Genomic DNA, 19,259 nt, shown 5'->3' on the forward strand with positions numbered 1-19,259 from the left:
ATAAAAGGATGTAATACTTAGAGCTGGTACTGGCAACTTTCAAAAAAAAAGGAAGGCCAAGAGAATTGTAGGGATGTTTACCTAGCACCATGATTTGGTTGAATTGCTAGAACAATCTTGGAGCTGCCCACTTGCAAAATTTTGATATATGAGCTCATTAATAAACTGTTATTCAGGTTTTCTGTTACTTGAAGCTGAAAATATCCTAACAAATAGAGAAATTTTAGAAAGCTGTTTTTATTAAACTTACATTCCTGTGACAGTTCTGAAATTGTATTTTTTTCCTGTGTCTTCAACTAAAGTAACTAATAATATGTGCATTGGAACATGAAGCAAAAATAGAGTTGAGATTAGTTCATGAATTAATGCAATAATGTATCTTCCTCAGGAATTGAAATTACTTCAAAAATATCTCTGTTTTCTTTTTAGCCTCCCTGTAGCTTTCCTTATGTTACAGATTCTGGTAATCTCCCCCTATTGGGTCAATCAAAGAAAAGGAAAAGAAAAATAGTTGTCCTATTTCAAGTTTTGAAGATGTTAAAGAAAAAATAGGAGAGTTGAAGGATTATCATTGTGATTTCCTGGAAAAACTAGAAACAAGTTGGCTGTAATAGTTGTTGCATTTTCTTTCTTTTTTTTTTTTTTAAGATTTTTATTTATTTGACAGAGACACAGCAAGAGAGGGAACACAAGCAGGGGGAGAGGGAGAAGCGGGCCCCTCCCCCCCGCCCCAAGCAGGGAGCCGGATGCAGGGCTCAATCCCAGGACCCTGGGATCATGACCTGAGCCGAAGGCAGACGCTTAACGACTGAGCCACCCAGGCACACCAGTTGTTGCATTATTCTTATTTTGTATTTTCTCAGACAAGTGTTCTTTCAAAATGTTTTCGTGATTAACATATGATCTTGTTTACTGATCTGTTTAATTTTTCTTTGGGAGTCAGTTTATAAAGTCTGGTTAAGATTTCTGCCATTTAGTTGAATTTTTTGCCAGTTGAATCTAAAAGCTTTTAAAATATTATACGTTGCAACTCTCCTATTCTTTTCCCCTCCCCTCACAGCTACCTATTAGAAACCATTAAATTGTAAAGATAGCCTTTTTTTCTTCTTGGGAAGAAAATTAATACAGAAGACTGTGTTAATAGTTATAACATGTTAGAATGAAAGCCCTTCTTTGGCTTTTTTTTTTCTTTTTTTTTTTTTTCTCTTCTTTGGTTTTGACCTTTAGGTCTTTTTAGTTTTTGATAATGCCATTTTTGTTCAACCAGTTTTTATTTTGGTAGAATTATTATAGAAGTAATGCAATGTGCATAATTCATAAAGCAAAATTCAAACAATATAAAATGAAAATTATTTCTGGCCAAAGTTGCAAACTAACCTAGGTGACTGATTCCCTTCCCCAGAAATAAACCCTAGAAAAATAAAATGAGAGGCAACTAGTCTCCAGAAACTCTTTAAATGAAATAGAATGCTGTCTGTCCCCTAAATTACCTTGAGTTAATTCTTTTTCCTTCACTATAGAAACTAGCCTTTACAACTAGTGCCAGAATCCAAAGAACAACATTATGGCAGTGCGTAATCCATACTGGTGTTAAGAATTGGTGAAAATAGATGTGGACTGACCATCTACTCTCAGTAATCCATCTCTCTTTCCTCTCACCTGTCAAGTCCAGGAAGACTGCCTTCTACTTTCCCTGAAGTGTCTAAAGGTGTGAACCCTTGCATAGACGAATGATAGTAAGGAGAAGTGATTAACTGGTTCTTTGTGTCTAGGCTTCACTACCTTATGCCTCTTCCCCCTCCATTTTCCTTAAATTCACTGGAACTGATGCTGCTTGAGGCCTGACCTTTGGCCCTCCCTAATAAAATATATCTTAACAGAAAGAATAGCTGATACCTTGAAAAATATTACCTCACAGAGCTATAACTAGACAGTTGAGGACTGCAGCTGTCTCAAAAGAAATCAATAACTGAAAACATATATGATGTAAAGCAGAATTATTACAATGGTTGAACCAGGAATTCAAAACAAGCATGGTTAATATAATTAAAGATATAAAGGGACATATTAGTAATATGAAATAAGATCTAAGAATCATACCAGAACCAAATGGAAATATTGGATATGAAAAATATATTTGAAATGAAGACTGCAACAAATATTATAAATAGAATGGATATGAATGAATTAATTAGTTGAAAAATTAGAATGAATACTCATTCAGGAAAAAATAGGAAAGAAAAAAGATAAAGAGATAGAAAATATAAAAGAGGGGTCCCTGGGTGGCTCAGTCGGTTAAGCATCTGCCTTCAGCTCAGGTCATGACCTTGGGGTCCTGGGACCCAGCCCCTCATCAGGCTCTCTGCTCATTGGGAAGTCTACTTCTCCCTCTGCCTCTCCCTCTGCTCCTCCCCTCACTCATGCTCATTCTCTCTCTCTCTCTCTCAAATAAATAAAACCTTTAAAAAATAGAAAGAATATAAAGAAAAACTAGAGGATATGGAAAGGAATTGTACAAGTGCCAACAGCTTAACAGTAGTAACAGGAGAAAAAAATAAAATTTTAAGAGGGCAAATAATTGAAGAAATAATGGAGGTACATTTGCTAGAATTCAGAAAAGCAAAAGGCCTCAGATTGGTGGAAGACCTTATAGTGTACCTGACAGGAAGAATAAAGGGACACTTACATAGACACATTAAAGTTTGGTTAAGAATATCAAAGACATAGGGAAAATTCTGAAAGATTTCAGAGAGAAAGATGACCTGTAAAGGGAACAAGATGGATGGATGGATGGGTGGATGGATGGACGGACATCAGACAGCAATAGTGAATGGAAAAAAAAAGTAAAGTTAAAAAGTGATCAAGGAAAATGACTTTAAACCAAGAAATTTATATTCTCCTAACTTTCATATGTTAGTATAAAATAAAACATTCTTAGGTATATTTGCCTAGGAAAGTGTGCTATATGAAGACCCATATTGGAAACCCATTTGGAAGCAAGACTCAGAAATAAATTTAGGAGATGTTAGAAGTATATGATAAGTGGTGATCAAATTATCTTGAGAAAATTGATTGTTGCCAAAAGAAAAACACTAGGACCAAAATTCTAAACAATGAAAGTATAATGGGGGAGGGGGAATGGGGCACCATATATAATTCAGGTATTGTTATTGGACTTATAGGTGAGAAAATATTCTATTAAAACTTTTTCATTCCAAATATCTTATAAAGGCTCAAGATCTAATGGATCTTTATTTTCTTTCAAGCTTCCTTTTGCTTTCCTGTGTCATCTATCACTGCCACTGTTTCTTACATCCCGTGTCATTCCTTTTCTTTAGTTTTGTTTTGTTGGAATAGCTCCTAAAGAATTGTTTCATATGCAGTCATTGATACAAATTTTCATATTTCTGCTGATCCAAAAATTCCTTTATTTTGCCCTCACTATTGGAAATAGAATTTTAATTCTGTATCTTTTTATATTCCTCAGAATTTTAGTTATTATTCCATTGTATTCTGGCATTCATTGTTACAGATAAAAGGTCTAATAAGTCTGATACTTATTCTTCTGTGTGTAATAACCTGCTTTTCCCCCCTTTATAGAAGTTTTTAAAATTTTTCTTTTTATTCCTGGAGTTTTAAAGTTTCATTAGGAGATCTCTCTCTCTTTTTCTCCCACTATCCAAAAGTCGCATTTGGTAAGCCAAAATGGCATAAATCAAAGAAGCAAGTACCACTTACTTATAAGGAAAAATTTTGAGTCTTCCCAGACCCAAAATACAAGCTTGCTCTCAAACTTCTCTGATACCTTAGGACACATCTTGCTAACTGATACACAAAATAAATTGAGCTAAAGCACAGACACTCATACACACTACTAACAACTGTGGCGGCTTGATGCAGAGAGGCTGGGTGTAGTTCCTGGGGAAGATGTGCTGTCTCTGTAAGGGCTCACTCAAAACAAACGCTGAATGCTGTTTTTGCTCTTCACCTTTTTTTCATAAAGTGAAAATCCTCCTCAGATTTCTATCAGTTAGCTAAAACAAGTACTAATATAGATCTTTCATAGAAGGAAAGTGGTGTAATGAAAACTTTCAAAAAGCGGGGAATACCTATATATAAAGGGTTTTTTTTTGTTTGTTTGTTTTTGTAAAACATGCTTAGCTAACCTAGGGTTCTTTCAAACAGGACACTTACTTGTTTCTTCTATTCAGGGAGATTTTGTTTCTTCTATTCAGGGAGATTTTCTTTAATTATTTTTTCCTCCTATGTTATTTCATCTCTCTTGAGTGTTCTTCTCAGGCAGATTTCTTACTTCAGTGGTTTTAGCTTCTGTGTCCTGTAACTTTTCTATTATAATTTCTGTATCTTTTGCTCTACTGGTAGTTTATCATTTTTATCCTACAGCCGCTGACTTCCTTTTAACTCTGCTCATTTTTTTTTCATTTTGTCATCTGATTTTTTTGGTCATAGTTCTACTTTCTTATATCATATTTTCTATTCCTTTTTATGGAAGCTTGTTCTTGTTTTATAGATGTAATATTCTTTTTACTCTTTACAAAGATAATGAGTTTTTTTTTTTTTAGGTTGTTTCTTTCTGTGATTTATCTTTTCCATTCTATATGTTTATCTTAGGCCCCTATCTTTACACTGTTGAAATTTTTCTCATATGTCTTGTGATTCCTACCTATACGTTAGAATCTATAAATAAAGGACTACATCTGTTAAGAAAGGTAATCAACAGTAACTTCCTGTGCCTAGGGTAGGCATCTTTCCCGCCCGGCTTCTCCCTTACATAAGACACTGACCAGCGATGTTGTATAAATGCATGGTACATCTTGTCCACCAGGCTGTCTTCACTAATATCTGTGTGAAGGTTTGCTGTTACTTTAAACTCTGCTCTCATTCTTGTTCAGGCCCCTCTGTCCTTAGTAGAAGCTCTCCACAGGAGTCCTCACAGTGTACTCCTGCTTTTTGTATTTGATGATTTATTTGGAAGTTTTCCATCTTTTACCTCCTGTAAGTAGGCTCTCCTTTTCTTGGCTATGAGAGCCTCAAAATTTCTTATCTCTTGATGACATACTTTCTTCTTCCTCATGCTGTTTTTCTTTCTTTTTGCCAGAATATCTTTCCTGCCAGTGTTGTGGGGTGATGGGAAAGAAGGATAATGTATTTAGTGTTTAGTTTGCTATCTGAGATCAAGAGGCCCAAAGTTTAGATTTCATAAGCAGCTTCTGCTAGTAAAAATCCCAAAGTCTAAAATGCTTATTAGTGCTAGGCTATAATTCTTATATGTATGTATGTATATATACATACCCACCCATATATAATTTTTTACTTTTTATTTAATAAGAACATGTAAACTCTCCATTGAAAATGAAAAATAAGTTTTTTCTTCTGTTTACAAAAGAGGTAAATGAGATTCAGAGTATTACAGAAATTGACGTTTTTAACAGTTTCTTAGAGAAACCTAGAGTACCTTTGAAGGTGGATATGGAAAACTTAATTTTTTTGTTAATGTTTTTGAATTGTTACTCTTGTGGAATGGAGTGGAAGTAGGAATTAAGCTTAAGTGCACTTTGTAAAAATTAGGCAAAAGGCCATTAACATAGATATATTCAGTGTAAGTTTGAATTAACTCCCTGATTGTTAGGAACTCCTCAGATACAAGTTTTCATTTTTATTTTTTGGAGAAAAAAAATAAGAAATACTTTAATTCAAATAAAGCAATGCCTAGCTTTAGTTTTGTAACTTCATGCCAGCAAAATGGCTTAAAAATATTTCTTTTAGGGCCAACTGTCTTTTGAAACCTGAATTCCCTTTCCATCTAAATAATAACATTCTAAATATTAATGTAAAATGTTCTTCATGACAAATATGGGAGGATGTGTGAGAACTTTTCACTTCTTCCTGAAAGTTCCCAGTATTTATACCCAGATATACTTTTTGTATTTTGGTTTGGATTTTTCTTTTTCCTTATAATTATAAAAGCAATATATATTAGAAAAATACATATTATAGAACAAAAGTAAAAGTGTCCTAGGGATGTCTGGGTGGCTCAGTTGGTTAAGCATCTGCCTTCAGCTCAGGTCATGATCCCAGGGTCCTGGGATCGGGTCCCGCATCAGGCTCCTTCCTCAGCGGGGAGCCTGCTTCTCCCTCTGCCTGCCGCTCCCCCTGCTTGTGCTCTCTCTCTCTCTGACAAATAAATAAATAAAATCTTAAAAAAGTGTCCTAAGGCGCCTGGATGGCTCAGATGGTTAGGTGTCTGCCTTCGCCTCAGGTCATGATCCCAGGGTCCTGGGATCGAGTCCCGCAGCAGGGAGCCCGCTTCTCCCTCTTCCTCTCTCTCTCTCTCTGTCTCTCATTAATAAATAAGTAAAATATTTTTTTAAAAAAGTGTCCTAAGTGCCCCCCACATGACTGTTATTTATGGTTTGATGTATGTTCTTCCGTATTTTTCTAATTACATACAAACATTTTATATGTAAACATTTTCCTTGCCTTTAATACGTAATAAAGATTATATTTGTAAGAGTATGTAAACTTAAAGATTAATAGAAATCTTGCCCTGAGAAATTTTGCCTTTAAGTATTCTTAGAGTAAAATATTGGATGTCTTCAAAAAAATTCAGTGAAACATTTTTACTCTTTTCTTCACACGTTTCTGCTTCAAGCTTGGTCTCTCTTGTGTCAGTCCAATGAATTTTTGTGCTTAGGACATAATATCTACCCTCCTTGTGCTGATGACATCCATTTCCTGGAAATAATGCTTCTTTATTGGTATTTCCTTACTCTCTTCTTCCAGTTCGTGCAGTACCATCAGAACAGCCTAACTGCTGTCTGTATGTCAGGATTCTCTCTCTTTGCCTGCCTATGCTGCACATTGGTACTATCACTGCTCTCACCCTCCAGGGTCTTAGAAATTTCAGCTTTGAATATAGCTCTACTTTCAATTTTTAGATAAGAAAACTAAAGTCTAAAAAAGTTTCTTGCAAAGAGGTACCTGGCTCGCTCAGATGGAAGAGCATGTGACTCTTGATCTTGGGGTCATAAGTTCAAGCCCCATATTGGGTGTAGAGATTACTAAAAAACAAACAAACAAAAACTTGAGAAAAAGAGTAGGGGCGCCTGGGTGGCTCAGTCAGTTAAGTGTCTGCCTTTGGCTCAGGTCATGAACTCAGGGTCCTGGGATCGAGCCCCACATCAGGCTCCCTGCTCAGCAGGGAGTTCTTCTCCCTCTCCCTTTGTGCTCTCTCGTGCGCTCACTCTCGTGCTCTCTCTCAAATAAATAAATATTTTTTTTAAAAAAAGTTTCTTGCACGAAATCACGTAGTTAATTGAGAAAGTCTAATCTAAAGATTTTCTACTTCTATTTTGTTTCCAATACTTACTGGTATTTAAGTTCCTAGGTTGGCCTTCAAACACTTTTGGGACACACATATGATTTCTGTATTATAAATGATCAAAAATTACATTGTGATGATGATTTTATAGTGAATATACTAAAAAACACCAAGCTATACACTTTAAATGGGTAAATTGTATGGCATATGAATTATCTCTGTATAAAGCTGTTTAAAAGTCAATAATACATTTGAACGTATAACTGGAAGGTAAAATCAACATTATGTAGAGTAAAAAGCATATTGGATATGGAAGATCAAAGAAATGGGAAATATATGGTTTATAGTATGCTTTGTAATCAAAGTAATATTTTATAATACTTTATGGTATAGATTTTATAAGCATGATTTCCCTGAGTATTGTAAACCTGCCACTGCTTCTGTTTTTGAGAAGCAGTCCTTGTCATTTTTCTCTACTGTTCCTAAGCTGCTTCTGGGCAAAATGTGACAGTCTAGAAAGAGAAGCATGTAAAATTTGGTTTGGGCATTCTTCCACATTCTCACATGCTTCCCGCCAGCCCAGTACTCCTTTGCTTCCTGGTCTTTGTTGACTCCACTTCCATTTTATAGAATTCAAAGTTTAAAAAAAAAAAAAGAATTCAAAGTTTTTTCCCTCTCCACTGATCTCCATTCCACCCCAAAATTTCCATTTCCTCAGTGGATCCTTACTTAAGGTAAGTGGCTTGTTGCATTAGTTTATAAGTCGTACATTTCAGGGGCGCCTGGGTGGCTCAGTTGTTAAGTGTCTGCCTTCGGCTGAGGTCATGATCCTGGAGTCCCAGGATCAAGCCCTGCCTCAGGCTCCTTGCTCAGTGGGGAGCCTGCTTCTCCTCTTCCACTCCCCCTGCTTGTGTTCCCTCTCTTGCTATCTCTCTGTCAAATAAATAAACAAAATCTTAAAAAAAAAAGTCATACATTTCTGATAATATACATTTTAAAAGATTATAGAACAGGAGTTAGCACACTTTTTATATGAAGAGCTAGGTATAAATATTTTCAGTTTTGTAAGCCATACATACAGTATTGCAAGTGTTACCTTGCTATCTTAGCATGAAAACAGCCACAGACAAAATGTAAATGAATGGATGAGGCCTGCTTTGACCCTAGGCAGGCCGGATCAAGCCACAGTTTGCCAACCCATCTTAGAGAATTCTTAATTTAAAGGCTCAGTATTAAGATGAAATGGAATGAAGAAATTTAAATACAGTGAATTTTAAATACAGTACAGTTATGTCCTCTACTTCTACCACTAACAAAAGTGATTTCATTTCTTTACTGTTTTATCTTTCTTCCAAGGTTATCTGAGGAACAGAGGGCAGAAACTTAGCACTTTAGAAAGCGTCATTAGGAAAATACCAGACTTAACCACTAAAGACCATGGCATGAGGGTTGAGATTATTATTAAGATTAGGTCCATGAGGGGGCGCCTGGGTGGCTCAGTCGTTAAGCGTCTGCCTTCGGCTCAGGTCATGATCCCAGGGTCCTGGGATCGAGCCCCACATCGGGCTCCCTGCTTGGCAGAAAGCTTGCTTCTCCCTCTCCTACTCCCCCTGCTTGTGTTCCCTCTTGCTGTGTCTCTCTCTGTCAAATAAATAAGATTAGGTCCATGTGCATATGTGTATAAATATAAACATTTGTGTTAATGTGTGTGTGTGTATTATTTTTATCATATTTACTGTGAAATGCATTGGATAGTCTCTAAAATACTCCACAAACAGGGACACCTGGGTGGCTCAGTTGGTTGAATATCTGCCTTCGGCTTGGGTCATGATCCCAGGGTCCTGGAATCAGGCTGGTGTTGGGCTCCCTGGTCCACAAGGGGTCTGCTGCTGCTTCTGCCCCTCCTCCCACTTGTTCCCTCAATCTCTCAATCCCTCTCTTTCTCTCTCAAATAATAAAATCTTAAAAAAGAAATTTAAAATATATAATAAAAAAAATAAAATACTCCACAAACAAATTTATTGAATAGGAATGTGAAAGGACACATGAATTTAGGTAAACTAGGAAAAAAATAAATGCCAGATCATTTGGCCCTGCTAAAGTAGATAAAGACAAATGAAGATCAATGTGGCTAATGTCTCCTGCCATAATATTCTGGGTTGATTGAAATATTTTACTTCAGTCTGATAATTGTGTAGCATTTTGAGCATATGATGATTGTTTGTGTATAAAAGAAATGTGTTGAAACAATGACATTGTATTAGATTCATGGCAATTATGTCATGATCCACAAAATTACATTTCAGCTAATATTTCCATATAACAATGATGAGAAAAATTTGCATTTGCTGTGTTAGTGTTTTGCAAATTATTGGATAATGCAGAATGACAATCACTCATTTAGTGGATTTCTTAGAAAAATAAAATATTATTAACTCTGGGCAGTTTGAACCATTCAGGAAAACAAAATGGCATATTATACCCCAAAATGTTTTATTTTTACTTGGAAATTATGTCATTTCATTGTATGTCACGAACAGATATTTTACATGACCCTGGCCTTATTAAACAAACCTGTGTTTCACTTTCTGTCAAATTTGTGTTTTTCCCAGTCAACATTTGAATATTTTACCTCTACTATTAAATTAGAGCTGACTGAGATAAAAAATCAGTTAATTAAAGCATTGACCTTTGTTTCCTCAATAAAAATGATTATATTGCATACCTCTTTCTACTTCTTCCCTCATTGTAGCTCCTGTCTGGTAGTTAGCATTTGTTTATTCTTTCAACAAATAGTTGGGTAACTACTTGCCAGGCATTGGGAACTAAATAGTGAACCAAACTACCTCTGCCTTGTACAGCTTACATTCTAGAGTGGGGAGAATGAAATAAACAATTATTTATTGTGTAATATAAAAGTTCTGTAGTAATATTAGAAGGTAAGTGCCATGGACACAGGGAGAGGGCAAGGGTGTATCTTTTATACAGTGGTTCTACTCTTGTTATTTAACATGAATGTTGTCATCTTATTTTCTCTCTCAATTTATAGTTCCAATGACAGGATTCACACAGAGAGCAACCATTGATCCAGAACTGAATGAAATACATGTCTTATCTGGACTCAGCAAAGACAAAGAAAAGAGGGAGGAGAATGTCAGAAATTCATTCTGGATTTATGACATTGTGAGGAATAGTTGGTAAGGAGCTCTTCTTGTCTGTGTCTCAATCCCAATGTAACATTTATTTGAGGATGTTAGTTTCTTCAAAAGAAGACAGAAATAGAAGACTTGTGTTAATTTGTGATGTCATGCATTCAGTGTCAGTACAGGCATACCTCATTTTATTGCACTTTGCACATGTTTCAGTTTTTACAAGTTGAAGGTTTGGCAACTTTGTGTTGAGCATGTCTATTAGCACCATTTTTCCAGCAGAATTTGCTCGCTTTATGTCTGTATGTCATATTTTGATAATTCTCACAGTATTTCAGATCTTTTCATTATTATTATATTTATTATGCTTATCAGTGATCTTTGATCTTTGATGTTACTGTTGTAATTGTTTTAGGAGTGCCATGAACTGTGCCCATATGAGATGGTGAACTTAATTTATAAATATTGTTTGTGTTCTGACCATTCCACCCTCCGTCTGTTCCCTCATCTCTCTCCCTCTCCTTAGACCTCCCTATTCCCTGAGACATAACCATATTGAAATTAGGCTAATTAATAACCCTACAAAGGCCTCTAAGTGTTCAAGTGAGGGAGAGAAAGCTAGTCCTCTTGTGCCAAACAGCCAAGTTGTGAATGCAAAGGAAAAGTTCTTGAGGGAAATTAAAAGTGCTGTTCCAGTGAACCCATGAATGATAAAGCAAAACAGCCTTATTGCTGATATGAAGACAGTTTTAAAGGTTTGTATAGATCAAACCAGCCACAAAATTCCCTTAAGCCAAAGCCTGCTCCAGAGCAAGACCCTAACTCTTCAATTCTGTGAAGGCTGAGAGAGGTGAGGAAGCTGCAGAAGAAAAGTTTGAAGCTAGCAGAGGTTGGTTCCTAAGGTTTAAGGAAAGAAGCTATCTTGGTAACATCTAAGTGCTGATATAGAAGCTACAAGTTATCTTAGATCTAACTATGATCATTAATGAAGGTGACTACAATAAACAGCAGATTTTCATTGTAGATGAAACAACCTCCAATTGGAATAAGATGCCATTGAGGACTTCCATAGCTAGAGAGGAGAAGTCAGTGCCTAGCTTCAAAGCTTCAGGGGACAGGCTGACTAACTTGTTAGGTGCTAACGCAGTTGGTAACTTTAAGTTGAAGACAGTGCTCATTTATCATTCTGAAAATTTTAGGACCCTTAAAAATTATGATAGGGCGCCTGGGTGGCTCAGTTGGTTAAGCGACTGCGTTCAGCTCAGGTCATGATCCTGGAGTCCTGGGATCAAGTCCCACATCGGGCTCCCTGCTCAGCGGGGAGTCTGCTTCTCCCTCTGCCCCTCTTCCCTCTCGTGCTCTCTGTCTCTCATTCTCTCTCTCTCAAATAAATAAATAAATAAAATCTTTAATAAAAAAAATTATGATAAATCTGCTGTGCCTGTGCTCTGTAAATGAAACAACAAAGCCTAAAGACAGCACATCTGTTTACAGTATGGTTTACTGTACATTTTAAGCCCACTGTTGAGACTGAGTGCTCAGAAAAAATGATTCATTTCATATTACTGCTCATTGAGGACACACCTGGTCATTCAAGAGCTCTAATGGAGATGGAGAATGAGATTAATGTTTTCATGCCTGCTAACACAGCATTCATTGTGTAGCCTATGGATCAGTGAGTCATTTCAACTTTGAAGTCTTCTTATTTAAGAAATACATTTCGTAAGATTACGGCTGCTGTAGATTATTAATTCCTCTGATGGATCTGGGCAAAGAAAAGTGAAAATCTTCTGGGAAAGGATTCACCATTCTAGATGCCCTGAAGAGCATTCAGATTTAGGGGACGAGGTCAAAATACCTACATGAACAGGAATTTGGAAGAAGTTGATTCCAGCCTTCCTGGATGACTTTGAGAGGTTCAAGACTTTGGTGGAGGAAGTAACTGCAGATGTGATGGAAAGAGCAAGAGAACCATTATTAGAAGTGGAGCCTGACAATGTCACTGCATTGCTGCGAGAGATAAAGTGGCTTCTTGAGATGGAACCTACTCCTGTTGTAGACTCTGTGAAGATTGTAGAAATGACAGCAAAGGATTTAGAATATTACATAAACTTAGTCAATAAAGCAGTAGCAGGGTTGAGAGGATTTACTCCAATTTTGAAAGAAGTTCTACTAATGGGTAAAATGTTGTCAAACAGCGTTGCATGCTAGAGAGAAATAGTTGATGAAAGGGAGTCAGTTGATGCAGTGAATTTCATTATACTTGACCCTTGAACAACACAGGCCTTAGGGATGCCAACCCCCACACAGTTGGAATTCCATGTATAACCTGACTCCCTAAAAACCCAACTACTAATAGCCTACTGTTGATCAGAAGCCTTGTCAATAACATAAACAGTTCACTAATACATATTTTATATGTTATATGTATTATATACTGTGTTCTTAAGGTAAGATAGAGGAAAGAATGTTAAGAAAATCATAAGGAAAGAGAAAATGTAAAAAAAGTAAAAAAATCTGCATTATACTGGATCCTTGTAGTTCAAACCCATATTGTTCAAGGGTCAACTGTTTTATTTTAAGAAATTGCCCCAGCAACCACCACTCTGATCATTTAATAGCCATCAACATTGAGGCAAGCCCCTCCACCAGCAAAAAGATTATGACTTGCTGAAAATTCAGAGGTTGGTTAGCATTTTTTTAGCAATAAAGTATTTTTTTAATTAAGGTATGTACATTGTTTTTGTAGACATAATGCTGTTGCATAGTTTTAATAGACCACAGAATAGTATAAACATAATTTTTGTATGCTTTGAGAAACAATTCCTTTGACTCACTTAATTACAGTATTTGCTTTATTGTGGTGGTCTGAAACTGAACCCACAACATCTCAGAGGTGTATGCCTATATTGAGAAAAGAAGTCAGTATTGGTGCCTATGTATACAGTTTGTTCTGTGAATGGATTTTACCTCTGAATTTTTCAATTAATAGATGATTCCTGGTCTGGAAGTCAAGAGCATTGTATTTTAGTCTAGATTTTGCTACTAAGTAGATGTGTGAAATTGAGAACAATTTTTTTTTAATGTTCCCAGGTGGTCTTGGTTTTGTTTTGTTTTGTTTAAATTCAAGTTAGTTAACATATAGTATAGTATTGGTTTCAGGAGTAGAATTTAGTGATTCATCATTTACATAAAACACCCAGTGCTTGGGGCGCCTGGGTGACTTGGTCGTTAAGCATCTGCCTTTCACTCAGGTCATGATCCCAGGGTCCTGGGATCGAGCCCCGCATCGGGCTCCCTGCTCGGCGGGAATCCTGCTTCTCCATCTCCCACTCCCCCTGCTTGTGTTCCTGTTCTCACTGTGTCTCTCTCTGTCAAGTAAATAAATAAAATCTTTTAAAATAACACAAACAAACAAAAAAACACCCAGTGCTCATCCCAACAAGTACCTTCCTTAATGCCCATCACCCATTAAGCTTATCTCCCCCACCCCAACCCACCTCCCCTCCAATAAGGCTCAGTTTGTTCTCTATATTTAAGAGTCTCTTACAGTTTGCTTCCCTCTCTGTTTTTATCTTATTTTATTTTTCCTTCCCTTCCCCTCCCAGTGGTCTTAATTTTGACAAATTAACTGATCTCAGTAGAGCAGGGTGGGAGGCATTATTTAGTGTTTTCAAACCAGGACCTTTAAGTCACAGAGTAGTCTCACAGAACTAGTGCTGCACATTTTGCTTTGGAAAACAATGGCCCAGAGAATCCAGCTCAAACATTCTGTGATTACTGCATAAGTGGATATTTTACAGAACAGGAGCTTCAGAGAACTTCCTCCACGCTTGCAACTAAGGAATTTATTATTTCCAAAGTAGGACATTTATTTTAAGCAGTAAAACTGAAAGAAATCTGTGAGTTTTTTTATTGTGAATAAATAGATGGAATTATCTTGTCCTTTAGACTTTGGTTTGAACTTGCATATATGCTGTCCATGTTTCATAATGTGAAATAGGTTGTTCTTAAGTGAGGTTTTGGATGGACATTAAAAGAATGTAAGAATTCCATTCTAACAAATTTATACTATTGTGTGAGCATGACCAGAACTTTTAAGATTTGATGTGAACAAATTTATAAATTTTTTGTTGGAATTAGACATCCAGTTAATTTGCTTGCTAAAGTTCTATTAACATTATATATGCTGCTAATTTTAGGATAGAATGCCTTAAAAAGCAATGTCTTGCAGGTCTTGCGTCTATAAGAATGATCAAGCTGCAAAGGATAATCCAAGTAAAAGTCTTCAGGAGGAAGAACCATGTCCAAGATTTGCCCATCAGCTTGTATATGATGAGTTACACAAGGTAGCATAACTACATCGACTTGTAAACTTTCCAAGACCTCTAATCTGATAGAATCCCAAAATAAATGTTTCTGATTATTTTTAAGTGCATTTGAATAAAAAGTTATATAGCAGACATCATAGAATATATAGCAGACATTCAATATCATTTCTCCCTAAAATTCCTTAAGAGAATAACCATTTTCCATAGTCCAAAGTTTCTGGCACTTTTGCACTTTGCTTTGTAGCTGCATAGATCAGATACATAGCATGACCTCTTGTTTCTACAATATCAATATCCAACTAAAAAATCTACAGTTTTTAGCATTAGGATACCTTGTCCCATGAAATGAAAAAGTATATGTAACTTCTGATTTTAGGTTTTCCTATTGTGTAAGGAGTCTTTTTATCTTTATTTTTCCTGTGACGTGACGTGTTTTTTCTGTTGGCCTCACAAAAACAGTCCTGCATTCTCAAGTTTTAGTGTCACTAAGTGTTCAGGGTGGTTTCTTTAAACTATGTCTCCCTTAAACTTTACATATAGTTTAGTGATTGGGCTCAGATTATACAATAACTTATTGACAAAGCTTGTACTCCTTTTGTATGGGCCATAGGTGACTATTTAAATTCTATATCACTTCAGACCTTTAGGTAAATGATACCATAAGAGTGAATAAAAGCCCTTTCTCTTTTAGAGTCTCCCAGATTAAAGGGTAAATGAATTTTGATCTGTAGGATAGAAGTAATATCGCTCTTGTATAACACTGTTGAATATACATGTTTTCAAAACTTCAGGAACTGTTTTAACACTTTGTTGAAGTACAGAATATCACTAAAATTATACCAATGAAATCATTATTGCATTCCTTTTTCATTTCTTTTTTTTGGTATTGAAAAATGTAATATTTTACAAGTTATATCACAAATTATATGTACCACTTAATATTTGGCAGTAAGCCTAAAGCAAAATTAAGATGCTAAAATTTAAAAAGTTCTTGTTACTATTGACCTTCAGTGATTCAACATGTGTGTCAGAGTTTTATTAAAGATCTTGTTTGTTATTATGATCAACACTTGGTTAACTTAATAATCTCCATTATTTGTTGCCCTAAGTAAACTCTTTATCGTGGATTAGCTTCTTACTATCACTGCTTTTGTTTCACGTCTTCCATTGTCAGTATAATTGTGGTAATACAGCTCATTTTAATCTAAAATTCAGCTTAAGGAAGTAGCCGCAGTACTTTAAAGTAAAATGGAAGTGAGAAACATCAAAAGAAGCCTTTGTTAGAAATGCAGTAATGTTTTAATTATTACTGTTACACATTGCTACCAAAATGAAGAAATTTTATTATGACTTCTGTAGTTTCCGGAGTATTGCATACATCTTAAAGTGTGACTTGTTTTGTTTATTTTAGGTTCATTATTTATTTGGTGGGAATCCAGGAAAATCTTGCTCTCCAAAGATGAGATTAGATGACTTCTGGTCACTGAAGTTATGTAGGCCTTCAAAAGATTACTTACTGAGGCACTGCAAGTACCTCATAAGAAAACACAGGTATAAAAATAATTCACTGAAAACTTTTATTTAACATTATTAGCTATTGCTGGTGTTACCTCGACTTTGGAAATAGGGCTTTGTCTTTGGAAATTTACTAATACTACAGTGTAAATACTGTGAAGATCATGACTCTTGTAAATGTCCTTTTATTTTCCTTATTTTTGCTTTCCTCTTTCGGAAGATACAAAGTGAAGATACATATTGATGCTAAAATTTTCTAGATATAGAACAAGGAAATTTTGCAACTGTTAAATGGAAGAAATTTCTATGAAGGTGATGAACCTATCTTCCAGTAATTCAAGGCCTACTCAGTACAAAGTACATCAGTACTATATTATTGCCATATGCCTAGCCTATTGGTAACTTTCTTAACAGTGAATGCGATGATATAGTTGACTAACTATCTTCTTAATCTGATGTTTCAGAATACAACTTCAAATATGATTTTGGTTTCACATCATTAACTTTGCCATTTAATTGCAAAATCATGTAGTCAAACATTTTCGTATATATCTCCTGGGTCATGTTTGCTTTTGAGCCCTAGCAGGTGATGATAAGCTACTGAAAAGTGTAGAAAAGCATATCTGTCCTTTTAGTTATTGATGATGTTCGATGGTAAGAAAAGTTTATAGTTTGGAAGGAGAAGTTTAGGCTTTAATGATGATAATAGTTACCATTTATTGAGCAATTTTTGTGTGCTAGATCTAACATATTATTCCTACAATGAGACAATTGAATAAGTACTGTTCTTATCACTATTTCATAAAAGAAGCAATGGGGTATTTTTAAATGGGTCATATAATTCATCTAGGGTCACTCAGCTGTAAGCAACACAGCCAGGATATGGCTCCAGCATTCATCACTTCACCACCACCATCACCACTACACATGCATACATGTATGTCTGTGTATTTACACATACATGTTTATATGTCTATTATATATATTTATCTATTTTATGTAGAATATAGATACATAAAAATCTCTGGTATAAATTATTAAACTGTTTTCCTTTATCATATCATGTTTACTTATTGTTCCTTTCTCTGTTTTCACAAGTGCTTGAAAGAAATTAATAACAGAAGCTAGTTACTTCTGTTACTTTGGCAGTACTGTAATTAGTGTATTTCCTGTAGAATCTACAGGAGAAAGGGTCTGAATCCTCTTGTTGACTGGATGACGAGATAAATTTTGTTTTATTAATAAGATTTAAACTTGAGGCACCTTCAACTAAGGTGTACACTGCTAAAATTTTATTCCTTAGTATTTTACTTAATGTTACAGTTAGTTTTTCAAGGATGAGACAAATTTAAGGAAATTACAGCATTCTTTTTCTGCTTCAGATACAGTAATGGGTACTTGTATATTAAATTGAGCTTTTTAAAAATTTCCTGACCAGGAGCCCATTGGAGAATAGAGGAGATTTTTTAGTACCATATGTAAAGAATTTGAATTCACTTATAAACACTTTCCTCTGGCTTTTAATTTAAAAAAGTAATGTATGGTTAATAAAAAAAAAATAAACCCTCTCACCCTGCAAAATAATTGAATCATGCATCATCCCGTCATTGAGAAATAACAACTTACTGTTGTGGTTGTTGTATCCTTCATATGTGCACACATATATTTTTGTTTAACTGAAAAATAGGGATCATAATGCTTTGAATCTGATTTCTTTCAATGAATGATATATTACAAACATCTTATTACCATGTTAATAAATACAAATACAAATTAGAATTCTAATGGCTGCATAGTGTTCTAGTTTATGTGTAATTTACTTAGTTTACTTTTGTAAAATATTTAGACTACTTCCAGCTTATAAATAATACTGTAATATTATTACATACTTCCATATGTACTCCTACCCAAAAATTCTGTAGGATATTGGTAGAATTGGTGAATTATCAGTTGCCCTCCAGAAAGTTAATTTTCATTCCTTCCAGAAGTAAGTAGGATTATTCATTTTCTCAGCCACACCATTGTGAGAAGTATTATTATTTTTTTTAATCTTTGACGGATGTTTTTCTCTTTTGAAAATATATCAGTGGGCAGGTGAAATGACAGTTTGTGGAAATCTGAAATATATTATGGTATGTTTTAAGTTTTAAGTACGAACACCATTGTTAGTGACTTGTGCTGGTAAAAGGCATAAAGTAAGGAATGTCAGTGGATAAAGAATAAAAGATAATAATCAGTAACAAATCATTTAAACCTTTAAGTATATGATGAAACTCTAGCAAATTTTGTGAGGATGAGAATGGTTCATAAAATAGTGCCTGAAGCTGAGAGGCAACAAGTTCGTGTGATGGGTCAAAGAAGCAGCCTTTGAAATTTTCTACCATGGGAAAAGAAGTATGCTAGCTCATCTCAGAACTGAAACCAGAAAAGCCCTGAAAGGAGAATTTAACGTTTAAAGACCCTATCCATTTATATAGAGTATTTTCTTTTCTTTTCTTTTTTAAGATTTTATTTATTTATTTGACAGAAAGAGACAGAGCCAGAGAGGGAACACAAGCAGGGGGAGTGGGAGAGGGAGAAGCAGGCTTCCCGCTGAGCACGGAGCCCAATGCAGGGCTCGATCCCAGAACCCTGGGATTATGACCTGAGCCGAAGGCAGACAGTTAACGACTGAGATAGAGTATTTTCATTTAGAGTAGTAATAGTAGCATAAAAATATGGAACACAGTATTATTCTTTTCTGATTGTGATTACATTTTGACTTCAGTTTTAGGAGCTCATGTCTTATATTGGAAAAAGTACTTGACCTGAACCTTGGATTGATCTTTAAGCCTTGTAACTTCATCTTTCTGGAGATCACTTTGCTCATGTATAAAATGGCCAGAACAACTACCTATGGGTCTTTATACATCAGTGAAATTT

At 35.4% G+C, this 19,259-nt stretch overlaps 1 protein-coding gene across 5 annotated transcripts in view; it reads left to right on the plus strand.

The window, feature by feature from the left end:
• The window catches only part of MKLN1 (muskelin 1), a 321,865-nt gene that overhangs the window by 275,953 nt on the left and 26,653 nt on the right, over positions 1-19,259 (plus strand). For all 5 annotated transcript variants that reach the window (XM_027574044.2, XM_027574045.2, XM_027574042.2 and 2 more), the window contains 3 exons: positions 10,392-10,539; positions 14,726-14,840; positions 16,234-16,373. In XM_027574044.2, the coding sequence (XP_027429845.1) occupies positions 10,392-10,539; positions 14,726-14,840; positions 16,234-16,373 (403 nt within the window). The remainder of the gene's footprint in view (positions 1-10,391; positions 10,540-14,725; positions 14,841-16,233; positions 16,374-19,259) is intronic.

The sequence above is a fragment of the Zalophus californianus genome, chromosome 12, assembly GCF_009762305.2.
Source record: "Zalophus californianus isolate mZalCal1 chromosome 12, mZalCal1.pri.v2, whole genome shotgun sequence".
In the NCBI taxonomy this organism is placed as follows: domain Eukaryota; kingdom Metazoa; phylum Chordata; class Mammalia; order Carnivora; family Otariidae; genus Zalophus; species Zalophus californianus.